This window comes from Mustela putorius, unplaced genomic scaffold (genome assembly GCF_011764305.1).
Source record: "Mustela putorius furo isolate JIRA1106 unplaced genomic scaffold, ASM1176430v1.1 tig00003853_pilon_pilon_pilon, whole genome shotgun sequence".
NCBI classification, from domain to species: domain Eukaryota; kingdom Metazoa; phylum Chordata; class Mammalia; order Carnivora; family Mustelidae; genus Mustela; species Mustela putorius.
The window spans coordinates 41,701,098-41,721,859 of NW_025422005.1; the positions used below are offsets into that span (position 1 = coordinate 41,701,098).

General features: G+C 35.0%; 1 protein-coding gene across 13 annotated transcripts in view; it reads right to left on the bottom strand.

The window, feature by feature from the left end:
* Positions 1 to 20,762, bottom strand: part of TUT4 (terminal uridylyl transferase 4) — a 133,595-nt gene that overhangs the window by 40,571 nt on the left and 72,262 nt on the right. For all 13 annotated transcript variants that reach the window (XM_045064526.1, XM_004774455.3, XM_004774454.3 and 10 more), the window contains exons 10-14: positions 11,281 to 11,400; positions 10,890 to 11,102; positions 6,682 to 6,856; positions 3,873 to 4,573; positions 1,543 to 1,693 (exon numbers count right to left, since the gene is read on the bottom strand). In XM_045064526.1, the coding sequence (XP_044920461.1) occupies positions 1,543 to 1,693; positions 3,873 to 4,573; positions 6,682 to 6,856; positions 10,890 to 11,102; positions 11,281 to 11,400 (1,360 nt within the window). The remainder of the gene's footprint in view (positions 1 to 1,542; positions 1,694 to 3,872; positions 4,574 to 6,681; positions 6,857 to 10,889; positions 11,103 to 11,280; positions 11,401 to 20,762) is intronic.

Here is a 20,762-nt window from a genome sequence, read left to right on the forward strand (position 1 = left end):
GCCTGGAGCATCTTGTAGTGCCAGAAAGTAAGGAAGGGCTTTGAAAAAAAAAAAAAGAACAAATAAACAACCAAAAAAAAACAAAAACAAAACAAAACAAAACAAACAAACAAAAAAAAAACCCACACACTGATGGGGGTATATTAAAGGTCCCGGGTACCAAATAAAAGAGCCAAATGTGGAACAATATGAACAACATTGTAGTATTAGATCATAACCCAAAGTATAAAATATCCATGAATTTATAAAGATATAAAAATGAATGAATGAATACAAATAAATGTAATGTCTTAAATCTTAATAAAGCTGCTGGGAGAAAAAAATGTGCCACAATTCAGCTATTCAACTCCCAGGTATTACCCAAGAGAACTTAAAGGATGTATCTTTTACCCAGACCCACACACAAATGTACAGAGCAAATTTATTTGTAACAACCGAAAGTCAGAAACAAATCAGCAGGTGAATGGTAAACAAATTGTGGCACATCCATATAAGGAAACACAGCTCAGCAATAAATATGAAACATTTACACACATCACAACATGGATGAATCTCAAAATAATTACGCTAAACAAAAGAAGCCGGGATCCCACCTCAGAAAAGAGTATATTCTATGTGATTCTATTCATATAGAACTTTAGAAAATACAAACTAATTTATAGTAACTAAAAAAGGGTAAGTGGTTGCCTGGCAAAAGGCTGGGAAAGGAAAAGGTAGGGGAAAGATATTATGATGGGGAACCAAATGCTACAACATCAGAAGATTTATCTTATCTGGGACATAGCAAGTAATTAAAAAAAAAAAAAAGTTTGCTGAGTGAAGGTTTATCCCAGGTAACCATGAATGTTTGTTGAATAAAGGTATGTAAGGCTCTTCCCAAAATATGATAGCCTTATCTCCCTCTATTATCTTTCTTTTATTCTACCAAATCCAAGGCAATACTTCTCCCAAAGAAATTATACACCCTATAATTTTGTGCATAATCTCCCAAATCTAAAAAAGATCCACTCCAGTTAAAACTAATTGAGTTTGTACTGCATTTTGTTTACCACTACTATAGCATATAATATATTCTGCTTCCAATTACAGCAATTTTCATAATATTATATATCCGTCTAGAGCAGAACTGCGCAAGAGCATTGCAATGATGGAAATGTTCTTCTAGACTGTCTAATTCAGCAGCCACGTTTAACTACTAGCTACATGTAACTACTCAGTACTTGAGATGTGGCTAGTAAAAACGAGGAAATTAGTTTTTATTTCAATTAAATTTAAATAATGGCTACCATATTAGACAGCACAAATCCAGAGTCTAAGCTCTTTAAAAGCAACACATAATACGGACTCTGTATTCCCATTAGCATGTACCACAGTGCTGTGCATTTAGTGTCTGTTGCTGGGTCTCTAAATTACCAAGAAAAACAAACAAACGACCAAAAAACCTCTACCAAAACATGTAAGCAAACTGTATTTAAATAAGAAAATAAATATTTAAAACCAAGGAAAGAATCTACTCAGAACAGCTCTAGTAGAAAGACTTACCAAAACATCTTTTACATACTAAATCAAGTATTTCCCGAAATCGATTTGTCATTGGTGGTAGAGGTTTTAGATCAATTTTCCTGAAATCCTCTGGACAATCATTTTTTGAATGGCCATCTTTTTTGCAGATGCTGCATACTATCGTTGGTGGCTATACAAAGGTAAAAAAATAATCTAATAATCTAATAAACTATTGAGGAACTTCATCATCACTTAGAAAGCAGGTCCAAAAAGACTCTTTTATGTAAATCAATTCTTATAACCTGTACTTCCAGGCGGTTTAAAAAAAAAACAAGAGAGTATTAATTAAATGCAGTGTTAAATGTAAAAACCATACTTTAAGTCAACCACTTTAACTCTTCTTCCTACTAAAATGATATTATCAAGATCAGATTTACCCAGAGATGTACGATACAGAAAATACTAGAAGATGCAATAGTATGGGTTAATGCAAACATTTCGGTCAGCTCCCAAGATGAATAGGTGCATTAATTTAACCCTCTGAGATCTTTAACATAACAAAGTAGATTATAAAGAAATTTCAAGTGGCACCTTTCATTGCACTCCAAACAGTATCTATCTTCGTAGTCAATCAACTATAAAACCCTCACCTGGATAGTTGGTTCAATTTATTACATTAGAAAGATACTCAAGAGGGGCGCCTGGGTGGCTCAGTGGGTTAAGCCGCTGCCTTCGGCTCAGGTCATGATCTCAGGGTCCTGGGATCGAGTCCCGCATCGGGCTCTCTGCTCAGCAGGGAGCCTGCTTCCCTCTCTCTCTCTCTCTCTGCCTGCCTATCTACTTGTGATTTCTCTCTGTCAAATAAATAAATAAAATCTTTAAAAAAAAAAAAAAAAAAAAAAAAAAAAAAAAAAAAAAAAGAAAGATACTCAAGAAACCAAACTGTAGGGCTGAACTCAAAAAATAACTTCACTTCATAAAAGGAGTAACTTTTACGCAACAGCCATAAAGTTAATTGCAAACCACCATTTAAAATGTATTCCAGGACTACCAGCCAGGTAGTTAAAACAGTAATGCATCCCAACTAGCTGAGCAAAACATATGGTGAAGGAAGAGCATTATTCTTTTCTTTATTGTAAAGTGCCTAAATCCCAGAGAGCCTCATCCTCCAGGATTACCATGAACATTTACCTAGCCATGAACTCTGATGCAAATTATATACAGAAACCTCTACTTGTTGGAATGCTGTGCTATGATCTAATTACCAATACCACAGGAATTTTATTAGCTTTTCAAAACTTTTTAAAATGACATATTTAAATTCCAGAAAAGGAACTTCCAGAGGGAAAAAATATAGAGAACAAAAAATGTAAACTGCAGTTATATAATTGAGGCTTTTCTAAAAACCTGCCATTTAATTCATTCAATTCATTCTTTCAACAATCCACACGTCCTAAATACTGCAACCTAAAAAAAAAAATGCAATAGATATATCCTTACAAAGAATGAAGAAACACAGTTTAGTAATTAGGTTAAAAATTTTAAAGCTTGTCAATAACTAGTTATTGATAAAAACAATAAAACTGGATAACTTTCTAGGTTTTCAAAAAAATATTCTACTTGGTTTACACATGATCTATATAATCTTTCATCTTGGGTGCTGATATATCAATTATGTATACTATATTTGAAGCTATGTGACTTAGTTATAACTTTCTTTCATTAACAAAGTAGTTGCTGCTTCTTTTCTGTTACTGAGGTATTTTGATTTCCACAATTTATCAAGTTAAAGTTTAGATTATTGCACTTTAAAAGTAGGAAAGTTAAGACTTCATTAATTTATAAAGGATATGCCAACACCCAAAGAAAAGCTCAATGGCAGAGACAGAATCTGGACTCTTCATATTTTTGGTTCCTGATCTTAGTTTCTGCTCATCTATCTTTATTAAATTTATATTCACTCACCCCATGTCAAAAAAACAAACAAAACTTTAAAGTAAAATACTATTAGAATTTACAAACCTTATATTCTTCTTTGTAGAAGAAAAAATAAGCATAAATAAAATTTTAAAATACATGCGGCCTCTGACAAACTGATTTTCACAAAATATTTGATGAATCCTTTTATATGAAAAAGTGAAATAAACCAACTAGTAATAAGAGTTTTGAAACCTTTGGGGGTTTTATATACATTCCTTAAAGACAACTACAGGGAAAAATATAAAAAGGAAAAGTGAAAATATACACCAAAATATAACAGCCTACCATCACGGAGCTATTTTTACATTTCTGAATCTAAAAACTACAAATACAGTTGTTAAAAAAAAAACCCACAAAATCTTACAAATTGTTTACAAACTGTATCCTACCTTGCCAGAGGTTAAAATAAACTTATCAAACACATAATATAATTCCTGGGTGGGGTGGTTATCATCATCATTAAGGTTAGAAGCATCTTCTGTAGCTTTGCAGTTGCAAGAGGTAGCAGATGTGTCAGTGCTCACAATGAGATGTGAACTCTCGGTTTCTGTATTTGACCTGCAGTCTGTACCAACAGATTCATCTGGGTCAGGGGATTTATAATCAACACAATTACACTGGCTGAGTTCCTTTTTTAAACAAGTTTCTGAAGGTGCTAAATTATCTTGTTTCTTATTTGATTTTGGCTCTAATTCACTGCCTTCACTGGTAGAAAGACAGGAAGATTCCTGTCCAAGTTCAACCAAATCTGGTTCATTTACCAACAAACTGTTATCTTCAGTAATACATCTCTGCGATGTACATTCCATTTCATCATATTTATCAGGTTGACCTCTTTCTGCATTTATTTTTTCTGTGCTTTCTCCAAGTAGAATGTAACAACTGGATGCCATACTGTCAGACTTCACTGGTTTCTTATTGCTTATTTTCACCTTCTCTTTTTTCATGGAATCCACTGTAGATTTATTTCCACCCTTCCTCTGAGGACAGGCGAAATACCGATAAGCTGCCCTGAATCTCTCCACAACATATTCATAAACAAGCTGGCTGTTTAAGCTCCGTGCAACATTCCTCTTGACTGAAAATGGATCTAGTAAGAAAGGAAATGGTCAGTTGCTAAGTATCTACTAACAAACTACAATTCCAAGCTTACTCAAACAGATTTGAACTGCTATACTATCAGCAGAGTACAATTTCCCAAACCTTTCCTAACCTAAAGTCTAAGTGGGAGTTCCTGTAAAATGAGTATGGGAAATACAAACAGCAAACATCTTTTCCTTTGTTTCTGTCATAAAATAAAAATGCCAAGGGGAAAAGAGAAAAGAATAATAACAAGGGTAATTAATGAGAGGTTGGCCAAGGACACCAGCTCAGTAATTTAAAAATTCCAATGATAAAACTGGTAAAGGCAGACTGTTATGCCTTCCTAGGCTGTCATTAGATGAACTTTTTCAAGCCTCCTCCAGGACCCATTCATAATTTTTATCTCGTCACAATATTCTTTAGCTACATTCTCCTTGCAATTTAAAGAAAAAAATATAATCTAAAATTTTCAAAGCTTCAAGTTAAAAAATGTGATTTTTATATTTAATTTCAGTGAAATCAGAAAATTAAAGGGAGAAATAAGGAAAAATAAAAAAGCAGGAAAAAAGAGATCTAAGAAAGTAAAATTTGGGGTGCCTGGGTGGCTCAGTGGGTTAAGCCTCTGCCTTCCACTCAGGTCATGATCTCAGGGTCCTGGGATCAAGCCCCACATCAATGCATTTGGCTTTCTGCTCAGCGGGGAGCCTGCTTCCCGCTCTCTCTCTCTGCTCTCTGCCTACTTGTGATTTGTTACATAAACAAATAAATCCTTTAAAAAAAAAAGAAAATTAAACCAAAATTTAAATTTGGTCCAATCTAAAATGGGTATGCTGAAAAGGTTTATAACAACTACATCCTCATTATTAAGAAAATATAAAAGATCTCGAAAATGCTTAGCAGTTTTTGGATTTTATAAGCTTTAAATACAAAAATTTAATATAATATATATAATATAATAATATAAATAAATATAAAAAAACAAATGACACCCAAAAGATACACATTTTCTCCACTACTGAAGATCACCAAGTAAAAGAATTAACAGGCAGGCTTCAGACTGTTAATGTTTGGGTATCTGTTACTTTTTGCTGTTATCTAAGTCTACAGGATGTTACCTAAACCCAAATATTTTCGCTCTCCTTCTAGAAGAGGAAAAAGAAAAAGACGAGAAGACCAATTATGATAGCTGCAAGCTTTAGAGCTCATTTATTTACTATATATAAGTGTATAAGATTTAAGTACATTTTTGAGTGTATAAGAGTATCTGTGGGTTCTACAGAAGGCCAACAGAGGACAGGGAACAGAAGAATATAAAGTCTAAACAGACTACAATGATGGACAGAAATTCAGTTCCCAATCTGTAAAAAGTGAAATGCTGCATGATCTAAGTTTTCTAGAAACCGTTCTATTACTTTGCATTCTAAAATCTTAATATTCTTGGGATTTCATGTGAAACTTTTTTACCAACAATTTTTTTTTCCCAAATCAATCTCTCTTCTCTTTGGCTTAGCCATATTTAACAACTGAGGCACTTTTTTTTTTAAATGTTTTTGAAGTATAGCTGACAATGTTACATTATAGTTTCAGCTGCACAACATAGTGATCCAACAACTCTATTGTTACGCTGTACTCTCCCCAAGTGTAGCTTCCATCTGTCACCAAACAACTCTACTCCAACACCAGTGATTATGTTCTCAATATACACTCCAGTGACTTACACATTCTACAGAGATGAGGTACTTTAGAAGACAATGGAAAAACCAGATTTTCAAATTACATTTTAACATAACTTTATGACAGAAACTTACACGAATATTCTAAGACTATTTTGAGAAATTTCTCTATTTTCCTATATTTTTGAAAATTTTCAAAAGAATTAAATAAAAATAAAGGCATGTAATAAGCTAATAACCCAAACAATATATTTATAGTTTTGAAACCTTAAAATTATTAATCTTATAAAACTATCATGACTTGATAAAGAATTTACTTGACATATATAACGACAACCTAGTGCTACAAAGCCAGAGATATAATTTATAACACTGTATTAGAAACAAAAGATGAGTGGCACAAAAACATATTCTCCAAATGAAATAGAACATATCATCTCACCTTCAATAGCTATTCGCCTTTTAGGCCAGTTTTTGTTTTCTCTTGTTAAAATATCTTGTATCCGTACACATATGACATATTCTTCCAAAGCAAAATCCAGTGTGTAAAATTTTAGCAGCTCTAACCACAACTGCCCCAAGGATACCTGATTTGGTGTTCCCAATGTTAAAGGAGACTGGAAAAGAAAAAATACTTTTCATTTAGGTTTCACAGAACTACAGAAATCACTGAATTTTCATTTTAAAAGCTCTCAGACATTACTTTTCCAAAAACTGAGGCATAAAGAAGTAACTTACACAGCTGGGAACACAGTCCTAGTTCATGGACTCCAAGAATTTTATGGTTTTTTCCATTAAACCAGTGATTCTCAACCTTGGCTATATCAGATCACATTGGGAACATTAAAATACACTAGTTCCTAAGCTCCATACCATTCCTACCTCCCATACCTTTCCCAAGATTCTGATTTAACTGACCTGGGCAATGGGATTTTTAAAGCCCCCTAAGTGATTCTCCTGTGCAGCCAAGGTTGCAAACCACTACATAACAATTACTGCAGTTCCTTGTTCTGGTAATTACTTTAAAAATCTAAGTAAGTGCCCTGGGCTTTTAAAAGCTAATTCCTTCATTCAGCAAACATTTATTTAGAACCTACTATGTCCCTAGCACTGTACTGGGGATATAAAAAAAATAATGAGCGTTCACACTTAAACATAATGGTCACTCTGCATCATTCACTCTTTTTAAGTGTTGCACATACAGTTACTATTACTTCTAACAACTCTATAAGGTAGATAATACAGGAAAAGGATTTTACTCAGGACCACCTGGCTACTGAATTCATGTTGCTAATCACTCTACCTACCATACTGCCATTCATATAAGGAGAGATCCTACTTTACAGAGTATTAGGAAAGGAAGAGATAATTTAACAATTAAAGTAAAGACTGTGTGCTAACATGGTCCTCTAAATTAGGGGGGTTTTAACAAAAGAGATAATATCTGAATTCTAAAGGAATTAGCTAAAAATGACCACTAAAGAACATAAACAGTCATCCATTCATTCAATTCTATGATTATTCATCCAGTGTCTACTATGTGCCAGGCACTTGGGCTATATCTGTGAAAAAAAACCTCAAGATCCTTGCCTTACTGGATCTTCCTTTCCAGGGGAGGAAGATAACAAAAAAACAAGTAAATTACATAGCAAGTTAGAAAAAGCAAAGTGCTGTGGAAATGAAAAGAAGTTGAGTAGGTTTAGTAAAAAATGAATTGGAAGAATGGGAGTATGACATGGTTTCAGTGTTAAATAGCATGGTCAAGACAGCTCTTGTTAAAAAGGTATGATTTGAAGAAGAGGGAAAAGCATTCTAGGAATAGGGAATAGATAGAGCAAACAAACTAACTAGAAGTGTTACTAGCTTTAAAAATAAAACCATGAAAGCTAGAGTAGCAGAGAAAGGAGAAGAAGAGAAGAGAAAACAAAGGACTAGTCAGTAAGGACTCCTCAATTTGTATTCTAAATTAAATGAGGAGCAATTGAAGCATTTTGAGTGTGGAGAGAAGGAAGGACATGATATGACTTAAGTTTCTGAAGAACCATTTTTTAAAAAGAAAATTTTTTTTTTTAAATTTATTTGACAGACCGAGATTACAAGTAGGCAGAGAGGCAGGCAGAGAGGCAGGCAGAGAAGAGGAAGGGAAGCAGGCTCACTGCTGAGCAGAGAGCCCTATGCGGAGCTCGATCCCAGGACCCTGGGATCATGACCTGAGCCAAAAGCAGAAGCTTTAACCCACTGAGCCACCCAGGTGCCTCTGAAGAACCATTTTGATTGTTGTGCTGAGAACAGACTATAGTTGGCTCCTGAATGACACAGGGGTTAGGGGCACACAGACCCTTATGAGGTCAAATCTACATATTAACTTTTGACTCCCTCAAAACTTAACCAGTGATATATGCTGTTAGCCAAAAGGCTTACTGATTATGCAGTCAACCAATACATATTTTATATGTTATATTTATCATGTACTGTATTCTCAGAGTAAGCTAGAGAAAATGTTAAGAAAATTATAAGAGAAAAATACATTTATAGTACTAGACTATATTAAAAAATAATCCACATAAGTGGACATGCACAGTTTAAATCCGTGTTATTCAAGGATCAACTGTATAAAGAACAATGGTAGATACAGGGAAACTCATTATGAGACTACAGTAGTAATCCAAGTCAAAGATGATAGTGGCTAGGACAAGCATGTTAACAGTGCAGGTGGTGAGAAGTTGTCAAATTCTAAATATATTTTGAAATAAAAATGACAGGATTTCCTGACAGTCTTGATACAGGGTATAAAAGAGAGAAGTAAAAGATGACTCCAAGGCTTCTGACTGATCATCTGAAAGGACGAAGTGCCATCAATTTAGATGTGAACACTGCTTGTGGAGAAAGAGGAAGACCAGGAGTCCAGTTTTGGGCATGTTAAGTTTAAGACATCTATTAAGACATCTAAGAAGCGACATTAAAAAGGTAATTGCAAACAACTATAGAATTTCAGGAGTGTGGTTTGGCTGAAGACTTAAATTAGAGAGTATTATACAGATAGTATGTAAGACCCATGCAACTGGATAAGATCACCAATAGAGTGAAGATGCAGAAGAAAGGCGAAGGGATCAGGGACTGAGCCCTGAAGCATGCCAACATTAAGAGATTCAAGTGGAAAGGAGAAACCAGCGACAAAGACTGAGAAGAAATAATCAGCCATGGGTGTGCTATCCTGAAAGTCAAGTTAAGAAATTTTTCAGAGTAATCCACTGGTAAATATTGCTGATACATCAAAAAATATAAAAATTGAGAAGCAGGGGCGCCTGGGTGGCTCAGTGGGTTAAAGCCTCTGCCTTCAGCTCAGGACATGATCCCAGGGTTCTGGGATCGAGCCCCGCATCGGGCTCTCTGCTCAGCGGGGAGCCTGCTTCCTCCTCTCTCTCTCTCTCTGTCTGCCTCTCCACCTACTTGTGATTTCTGTCTGTCAAATAAATAAATAAAATCTTAAAAAAAAAAATTGAGAAGCAACAATTGGATTTAGCAACATGGAAGATAAATGATATTGACAATACAAATTTTGGTAGGTTGATAAGGGTCAAAGCCTGATTACAGTGAGTTAAGAGGAAACTGATATTGGAAATAATGAATATGAACAATTCCTTCAAGAAGTTTTACTGGTAAAGGGTACAAAGGAATCGCTGGGAAGGGAAATGATATCCATATTTTTATTCAAAATGGGAGAAATAAAAGCATGTTTGCTTACAGATGAAAAATTGCTAACTTAAGGAAGGAAAGAGAAGAGGTGCTAGAGCAGTGTTACAGAATAAATAAGAATGGATGGGATTAAATACCCAAGTGGAGAAAATTAGATAGCAACTTGGGAAGTTCCTTTATGAAAGCAGGCATCAAGGCAGACTATATGAGATAGCAGCAGGTGGTGGTGGGAGTATGCAGAAGTTCTCTTTTGATTTCTTCAGTTTTCTCAGTGAAGTAATAAGCAAAATCATTAGTTGAGTATTGGTGGTTTGAGAGGAAAGGAAAAAGAAGTCTAGGAAAGTGGGAGAATTGAAGGGACTAAGAATGACTGTTCAGGGAACTACATATAATTCAGTATAGCTAAAGCAACCATTTCAGTAATGCTTTTATTTCTGTAATAATATGTCTATTTCAGAAGACTACATACTTCTGGAGGACACAATCCATGGATATTCATCTTTGGTTCCCTAGCCCTCAAGATAATGTCTGGCACATAGCAGGTCCTTAATAAATGAATGTTGAAGATTAAATAAGCAAGCCACCCCCAACAGAGGAGGAAAGGGCCTTTATTTTTCCACCAATCTGGCAACATAATTCCCATATGCTAAAGTTGTGATCACAGCCCAACTCCTGAAGGAAATTTTCCTTGTCTAAATGAAAAAGATACAAAGAATTACCATATGATAAGATTCAAACAATACACATCTTCCAAAATGAGGTACAAATTCATTAGGGAATCTCAGTACTGAAAAACTAAACCAGATCAACCCCTCACTTTACAGATGAGGAAAATGAGGCCAAGAGGCTTATGCAGTCAGTCAATCTACTATTAAAGAGCAGCTTCAATAGAAGGCATCACAAATTCTACAGATAGAAAAGCCAAAAACAAAAACAAAAACAAAAAAAGCTTACTTTGCCATGTTTTTCCTTCATGGCATTACTTTGGTTGTCTGTGTCTGTCTTCTTGGTATCATCTTTTGGTTGGTCTGCCTTAGCTTTGTTTTCCTCAGCAATTGAGTTTTTCTCAGTTGCACTACTTGAATTATATTCCCACTTCACAAACTTCTCTTCTACTATGCCCTTCAGCTGAAAGTCATCCATTCTTTTTGGGTCAAAGCCTTCAATCTATATAAAAAGGCATTCCAAATTGGTAGTGGAAAAATTATTAAAAAAACAAAACAAAACAAAAAGATGGACAAACAAACAAACAAACCAGAATTCTGCTTAAAATGTTTGAACAGAGTACTCTGTCAGAGCAAACTACACATATACAAGCACATATACGTCACAAATTCATGCTTACCCAAGTTCCAAGTAAGCAAGGAAGAAGAGGGGGTTTTCTTTGTTGTAGAAAAAACATCACCATTAAAGCAAAACAGTAGGAAGGGATTCCACCATCAGTTTGGGAGTCAATATAGCATAACTGCAAAACAGAAGGGGAGAAAATACTGCCATTAGCTTTAATTTTCTTTGTTCCCCTCATAATTTTGTTTTCACTATGATCACTCACCACCCTGAAATAACTGTTAACACATTGGTGACAGTCTTTCCATTCATTTCTTTATTGCATATAAAGTCACATATATATTTTAATGGAATGGAGTTAAATGGAATATCATACATAGTGCTTTTACTGTGTACACATTTTTCAAATATTTTACCTTGCCTTCTACTTCTGCCTCAATGTTAAAGATCATCTATGAACACTTACATGCCTTTTTCTATACTCTAATAACTACATACAAATCTATTCCTATATATTTCTATTTTCTATATAAATGCAGGAAAGATTTTGTTTTATGTCATTCGCTTAGCAAAATTATATATTATACACATCTGTGTATTATTCTTCTCCCTTAACAATGTAACAATAAAGCTCCTCTAAGTCAATTAGTACAGATTATTTATTTACTTTCTTAGCATTCTCTTAAATGCTTAAATTATAGGTTATGATCTGTATGGCTACTTAATAATCTTCCCACCCAAGGACATTCACATTTTGTTCCCAATTTTTGCCACTTTAAGCAATGCTGTTTTATCTTATATGCATTTCCTAATTATCGGTGCTTATTTATATGAGCTGTTTTCCCAAGAATGTGTTTGCTGTATTTAAAAATGTGTGCTAGAGGGGTGCCTGGGTAGCAAAGTCAGTTCAGCTCAGTTTGTGGTCTCAGGGTCATGGAATCAAGACCTGTGTTGGTGTCTGTGCTTAGCGCTGAGTCTGCCTGGGTTTCGCTCTAATACCTAATTTTTAATAACAGTTTTCCAAAATCACTACAAAAATTCCTCTTTTCACGAGTTAACATGAGTGTACACATAACACTTTCCAACACTAAGTATTACCACTTTTTAAAAAATGCCAAGGGTGGGGGCCTGGGTGGCTCAATTGGTTAATCTACTGTCTTCCTCTCAGGTCATGATCACAAGGTCCTGGGATCTGCCCACACAGGCCTGCATCTGGCACCATGCCGAGGAGGGAGCCTGCCACTCCCCCTGCCTGTGCTCTCCCACTCTCCATCAAATAAATAAATAAATAATCTTTAAAAAGAAAATGCCAATGTGATACAATTATCTAATAATTACTTCAATTTGCATGTCCTCAATGTTGATATTACACAATTTTTATATGTTTACTAACCATTTAGATTTGCTCTTTTCTGTACCACCTATTGAATCTTTTGCCAATTTTTTCTATTTGTACACACTGCATATCAATTTACATTACAGTTAATAGCCCTTTAAATCTGATACATACATTTGGACAATGTTATTTTTCCCAATCTGTTTTTATTTTGACCTTATTTAAGGAAGCTTTTATCATGTAAAATATATTAACGTGTGTGTGTATATATAGTTAAATAGGCTTTCGCGATATAGCTTCTAAGTTTCCTATCATAAGAAGGTTTCTCCAAACCACAGCATATATACATACTATTAAATTTTCTCCTAAAATTTTGATGTTTCATTTAAGTAGAATTTATTTTTGCACTTAGTGTCCTAAGGATTCAACAGTATTTTCTTCAAGAAATACACAGTTGTTCACTGAAACTAATAATACACTATATACTAATTAATTGAATTTAAATAAAACAAAATTAAAAATACAGCTAAAAAATAAATTAAATTTAAAAATACAGTTGTGACAGCACCATTTACCAAATAAACCATTGTTTTATTACTGAAATGAAATATTTTATTTTCTCATACATTAAAATTTCATTTACACTAGGATCTACTTCTGGACTTCTGTTTCACAAATCTATTTGTCTATTCCTATGCAAAAGGCATATCCTTGAGTAAGCAGTTTCACAGTGGTAAAGTAGGTCCCCTTCACTAATGTCCTCTTTCTGAATTCTTCTGGGTACCCTCAAACATTCTTCCATACTAATTTTAAGACAATTTTATCAAATTTTTTTTTAAATTCTGGGCATTTCTAATTGAAATTACCATACATTTGAAAATTAAGATGACTTTACATTTTAAGGGTACCATCTCCTTACCTAAGAACTTTGTATCTTTGCAGTTTCCAAAAATTCAGGAGTTTTCATTAATTACTCACTTCCCCTAAACTCTCATAACCAATACCTCTCTCTACAAGTCTTACCTCCAAAACTCATCCCAAATCTGTCTACTATGCTTCATATCCATTCAAACCTAGCACACACCATTATCACCTCTGGCTGATCTACTACAGCAGCCTGATTAATGAGTTCTTTTCTTGTACTCTTTATCCCAGAAAGATCTTTTCAAAACATAAATCACATCAACTCATACACAACTTTTAGAACTGCTTTCTCACTGCAATTAAAATCCAAATTCCTGGGATGCCTGGGTGGCTCAGTCAGTTTAGCATCTGCCTTCAGCTCAGGTCCTGATCCCAGGGTCCTGGGATCAAGTCCCGCATTGAGCTCCCTGCTCAGCAGGGAGTCTGCTTCTCCCTCAGCTACTCCCCCTTCCCCGCCCCCCATGCTCGCTTGGGCACACACCTTCTCTCTCTCTCTCTCTCTGACAAATAAAATCTTTAAAAGAAAAAAAATCCAAATTCCTTAACCAATGAAACATTCACTCTCACTTCATTTCAGCCACTCCTGTCTTCCTGGTCTTACAAGCTCATTCAAACCTCAGAAGCTTTGTACTAGCTATCCGGGATACTATTCCCTGAGACTTTCAAGTGGCTGGTTGCTGCTGGTCTGAGTTTACGTATCACTTCCTCAAAAAGACTTTCCCTAACCATCTGGTATAATGCCACTCTCTTATCACATCATCTCATTTTTACAGCACTAAAATCTATCAGATACTGTGTTACTTATATATTTATTTACTGGCTGATTCTTCCACAAGTATGTAAGCTTCATGACAGCAGGACTTTATATATCTTTAGATATTTCAAGCACCTAGAATAGTGTCTGGCACACAGGAAGTATTCAACAAATGTTCGCTGAATAAATGAATTTGTTCAGATTTTTACATTTCAATAATATAATTTTCTTCCTGTACCTTTTTTATTAAATTTATTCCTTAATATTTTACAATTTGTGTCACTATCGCTAAGGGATACTTTTCCATTTCCACTCTACCAGGTTATTCCCATGACAGAAAAAAAGCTACTGATTATTGTATGTTTATATTGTAATTTGTCATCTTACAAATTCTTTCTTTTAAATTCTCTTATAAGTCCCAACAGTTTTCTTACTAAAGTTGTATAGGTATACAATCATATCTTTAAAAAAATTTTGTTTCTCCAATATTTACATTATTTTCTTATTGCATGTTTAAATCTCCCAAAACAATGTACAACATTACTACCGAACATCTCTATAATACTCCTAATTCTAACACCTACTGCTTGAGTAATTCACTGTTTAGAATGTTTGTTATTTTTTTAGTAAACAGTCTTCATCAATTTCCTTTACAAGTTTACTTAAGTGGGTTTTTTTTAATGAAAAACATGCCTTTTCAGCATCAATGTTTTTTCTTCTTCAAACTGTTAATATAATAAATTGTGTTAACAGATTTCCTGATATTAAGCCATTATTTTACTCCTGAAATAAACCCTATATAGTCGTGGCATACAACCTTCTGATACACTAATATATTGTACTTGTTATATTTCATTTAGACTTTTGCATCTACAACTTTTGCATCTAAGACCAGTCTATACTAGATTTTTTTTAAATGTTTTCATTTTTTATTTAGGTAATAAAGATAATTATCACTAAAAAGTTTAATGGCTTGGTAAATTTAAGAATACAGGAGCTCCTGGTTGGCTCAGTCGACAGAGTATGACTTATACTTGGGGTCATGAGTTCAAGCCCCATGTTGGGCATAGAGCTTACTTGAAAAATAAAAATACAATTTAAAATGAAAGGATAAAAAAGACTTATAAAAAGAGCCTCAGGAGCACCTGGGTGGCTCAGTGGTTAAGCCTCTGCCTTTGGCATGGGTCACTATCCTAGGACCCTGAGATCAAGCCCTGCTTTGGGCTCTCTGCTCAGCGGGCAGTCTGCTTCCAGCTCTCTCTCTCTCTGCCTGCCTCTCTGCCTACTTCTGATCTCTGTCAAATAAATAAATAAAATCTTAAAAAAAAAAAAAAAGCCTCAATCTTTCCACTAGAATAAATTCCCATTTACCCAGAGTCCTAGGACAGAGATATGCTGCCTAATGACTAAATCAAGTTAATTAAAAACATTTTGGTAACTGTAAGGAACTGTTCATGTATGCTGTTAACACTACTGAACATCTCACAGAGTAACAACATTTAGGAAGTTTACAAGAGAGTTTTTAAAACACAGGAAGGGATGTCTAGCCAAGCTGTGGAAAAAACCTAAATGTCTATCAACAGAGATAGAAAAGTTGGTACACACCTACAATGGTGTGTACCTAAATGTCTATCAACAGAGATAGAAAAGTTGGTACACACCTACAATGGTATCTCATTCAGCCTTAAAAAAGAGAATTCTCCTATTTGCAGTAGCATGGGAGGACCAAGAGGACATTTTGCTAAGTGAAAGAAAACAGTGTCTGTTTCTAAATGCTAATCTCCGCTACGTAGAATCTAAAATAGTCAAACTCTTAAGAGTAGAGTTCTAAAATGGTGGTTACCAGAGGCTGGGGGAGAGGGAAATGGACACATTTTGGTCAAGGTATACAAAATTTCAGTTACATAAAATGAGTAAGTTCTGGTGATCTAATGTATACAGCATGGTGACCACAGGTAACGCTACTATACTATACACCTAAAATTTGCTAAGAAGGTTGTTCTTAGTGTTCTTAATGTTCTCACCACACACACAATAAAGGTAACTGTGTGAGGTAACAGGTTGGTAATCATTTCACAATTAATACATGTATCAAATTACCAAGGTATACACTGTATTTTTTTAAAGATTTATTTATTTGTCAGAGAGAGCACAAGCAGGGGGAACAGAAGACAGAGGAAGAAGCAGGCTCCCCAATGAGCAAGGAGCCCTATGCAGGACTCAATCCCAGAATCCTGGGATCATGACCTGAGCCAAAGACAGATGCTTAACCAACTGAGCCACCCAGGCATCTCAAGGTGTATTTATACATACAATAAAAAATAAAAATTAAAAAGCCCAGCTATCTCTTTTTTCCTTGTATGAGATTATTTTTTTAATTACCTGTCAGCTGGTCCTCAGAACTTTTTAAATTTAAATATAACTGGAATATAATGTTACATTAGTTTCAGGTATACAACATAATGCTCTAACCCCTGAGCTATGGAGCCTGATTCAACAACTCTATATGTCATGCTATTCTCACAAGTATACCTACTATCTATAACCACCAATACTATTATAGTATTATTGACTATACTCGCTATGCTATACTGTTCACTAATGTAACTTATTCATATCATACCAGAAACCTATACCTCCCATTTCTCTTCACCCATTTTGCCCATCACTGTACCCTCCTCTCCTCTGGAAACCACCAGTTTGTTCTCTGTATTTGTGGGTCTGTTCCTACTTTTTTTGTTTTTTAGATTCCATGTATATGAAATCACTGTGTTGGTCTTTCTGTAACTTACTTCACTTAACATAAAACCCTCCATGTCCACCCATTGTCACAAATAGCAAGATCTCTATACACACTCACACAGACCTTCTTTATCCACACTTTTATCAATGGACTCTTGGGTCACTTTCATATCTTAAGCTATTGTAAGATACCTGTATCTTTTCAAATTAGTGTTTTCTTTTTCTTTGGCTAAACACCCAGTAGTAGAAATACTGAATCAGATGTCATTTCTAATGTTAAATTTTTGAGGAACCTCCATACTATTTTCCACAGTGGCTGCACTAATTTACATTCCTACTACTAAGAGGGTTCTTTTTATTCTACATCCTCACCAACACTTGCTATTTCTTATCTTTTTGATACCAGCCATTCGGACTAGGTGTAAAGTGCTATCTCACTGTGCTTTTGATGTGCATTTCCCTGATTAGTGATGTTGAGCATCTTTTCATCTGTCTATTGGCCACCTACATGTCTTCTTTGGAAAATGTCTCTTATTTGGTGTTTTGGTGCTGTACTGCAGAAGTTCTTCATATATTCTGGATAATAAGCACTTATCAAATATGTCATTTGCAAATATCTTCTCCCATTCAGTAAGGTGGCCTTTTGTTTTGTTGATGGTTTCCTTCACTGTATTAAAACTTTTTATTTTGACATAGTCCCAACAGTTACTTTTGTTTTTGTTCCCTTGCATAAGACACATCTAGAAAAAGGTTGCTAAGGCCTAAGTCAAAGAAATTACTGCCTATGTTTTCTGGTTTCAGGTCTCACATTTAGGTCTTTAGTCCTTTTTTAAAAGATTATATTTATCTTATTATATTTATTTATTATATTTATATTTATTTTTATATTATAATTTTTTAAATTTATTTGACAGAGAACAGGCACACATGCACACAAGCAGGCAGAGCAGCAGGCAAAGGGAAAGGGAGAATCAGACACAGAAAGCCTGATGCAGGATTCTATCCCAGAACCCTGGGATCATGACTTGAGCCAAAGTCAGATGCTTAAGTGACTGAACCACCCAAGAATCCAGTCTGTAGTCCATTTTGAGTTTGTTTTTGTGTAAGGTATAAGAAAGTGGTCCAGTTTAACTTTTTGAATGTAGCTATCTCCAGGGATCTCTTTCAGATGTCAAATATTGCTAAAAGTAATTCTTCCATTAACCACAAAATCTGGCTCTCAGTCAGGAAACCTGACTATGAAAGACTGATAAGCCTCAAGTGTTTTTTGTTTTTGTTTTTATTTATTTGTCAGACAGAGATCACCAGTAGGCAGAGAGGCAGACAGAGAGAGAGGAGGAAGCAGGCTCCCTGCTGAGCAGAGAGCCCAATGTGGGGCTCAATCCCAGGACCCTGCGATCATGACCTGAGCCAAAGGCAGAGGCTTAACCCACTGAGCCACCCAGGTGCCCCAAGCCTAAAGTGTTTTAAGAGGCTTTATTAAAAAACTATTTCCTACCACTGGAATGCTAAAAATATAGCTACTTAGGAGGAGAAGACAACCAGAGAATAGTCAACAATAATTTTATTAGATCAGTTACAAGAATATATTTATAAACTGGAATTTTTCTAAGGCCTCAAGGTATAGAAAATCCATGCTTTATTACAAGATGTGCAATGTGGCTTAAAACTTCAAGATAAATAAAACTGTTTAAAAAATATCTTTGAGGGACACCTGGGTGGCTCAGTCGGTTGAGCATCTGTCTTCGGCTCAGGGCATGATCCCAGTGTCCTCGGACAGAGTCTATCATTGGGCTTCCTGCTCAGCAGGAGGCCTGCTTCTCCTTCTGCCTGCTCTGCATGCCGCTTCCCCGATCGTGCTCTCTGACAAATAAATAAAATATTTTAAATAAATAAATCTTTGAGGGACACCTGGGTTGCTCAGTCGGTTAAGTGTCTGCCTTTGGCTCAGGTCATGATCCCAGGTGCTGGGATCAAGTCCCATATATCAGGCTCCTTGCTCAATAAGGGAGTGCTTTCTTTCTGACAAATAAATAAATAAATCTCAAAAAAATAGTAATAGTAAAATTAAAATTTAAATTTAAATTTAATTTTAAAAAATCTTTGAGAGGAAAAACATACCAGGAATTATTTTTAGGTTTCTTACAATAAACTCAGAAAATGAAAGCCATAAAAAAAGCTCTTTGTAACTAACACAAACTGCAAAAAATCAAACACACTGTTCTGTTGGAAATAGGAAAGAACTACTCTGCAACCTGCTTTGTATGCACATTTAGAGTCCTTCGTTGACTGGTACATTTAGAATCAATGTAAGTTTGAGCAGTCTTTTCTAAGAGCCACTTTAGAAAAGAAAGTTTATAGATCACATCCCACCCCCCAATGAAAATTACTTATTTGAGTATCATTTATATTCTTCTACCAAGTGTACTTACTTGAATAAAAGAATGTCTGTGAGAAAACGGACACTATTTTATGATAACCAGAAAATTATGGCATAATTAAGAAATACCATCCATTTATTCTTTCATCCCTTATGAAACCCATAACCTTCCCAGAGCTGATACACTGAGCTTCCTGAATGACAGCTATGTTTCAGGTACCAGTCTCATCACACACTCTGAGAAACCTTGGTTACTAGAGTTTTTGCACCAGTTCTTATTCCTGTTGACTTAATGTTGTTTAAATACTCTCAGTTGCCAATTTAAAAAATTACGTAGCATTTTACAGTTCAAAGTACAGTCTCATGCATTATTTCATATCACCTTTGACATAATTTCTCTAGATGGAAAAACTGAGGCTCAAGTGAAATGTCTTGCTAAAAATCACATATTTATGAAAACGAGAGTTGGAATTGGTTTATTCCATCTCACAGTACTAAATTTCTATAGTATGCTAGGCACAAGGGATAATGAAATAAACAAGGAGAGGTACTCACTATATCCCTCAATCTAGTTCAGTGCTCCCAGTCACTTCCAATGGTTAAAAATCCCCTTTCTGAAGAAATTGGGCCATGCATATATTCAATAAATACTTATTAAATGCACACCAAGTGCAATAAAATAAGCTGCACTGGGACCATCAGTGAATAAATAAAATAGTTTTCCTCACTAAGTTCACAATTTTCTTGGAAGAAAACAGATCAAAAATAAATGTATGTATGGCAAGTTCTATGAAAAAAATAAAGCAAGGTAAAAGCAGGGAGAATGATGGAGGCAATGCTATTTTATATAAGGAGATTCAGAGAACTCTGACAAGGTGAAATTTGAGCATAAACCTGAAAAAAGTAAAAAAGTGACCATGCTGGAAATGTGAAAATTCTAGATGAAAGGAACACCAAACACAAAGGCCTTGAGTTGAAGAAGCACCAACCTTAGGATTTCTGACTGTAACTTACTTTTCAAGCTGTTCCTTACTCAACCAACCAGGCTAGGTCTACCCCAACCCTGAGATCAATCCTCTTATCAGAGTCCAAACAAGAAATTCCAAAAAGAATTCTCTAGCAATTTTTGCTCTCCTTTATCATTCCACCATAGTTCCTTAATCCATTCTCTTTGTGTAAGACTGAAAATTTCCTCATCACTAATATAACAAGTCATGAAGAATACACTGATAAGAACATACACAGAAAAGCTATACCCTCTCTAGTCATTTGGATTGGTAACAGTAATTATTTTATTACTTCTCCTTACCTTCATACCAAAGAAATTACTACAAAGGGAACCACAGTCTTTAATAATTAATTCTAATTTAGGAAACAACTGATTATCAGCAGTTACCCAGTCAG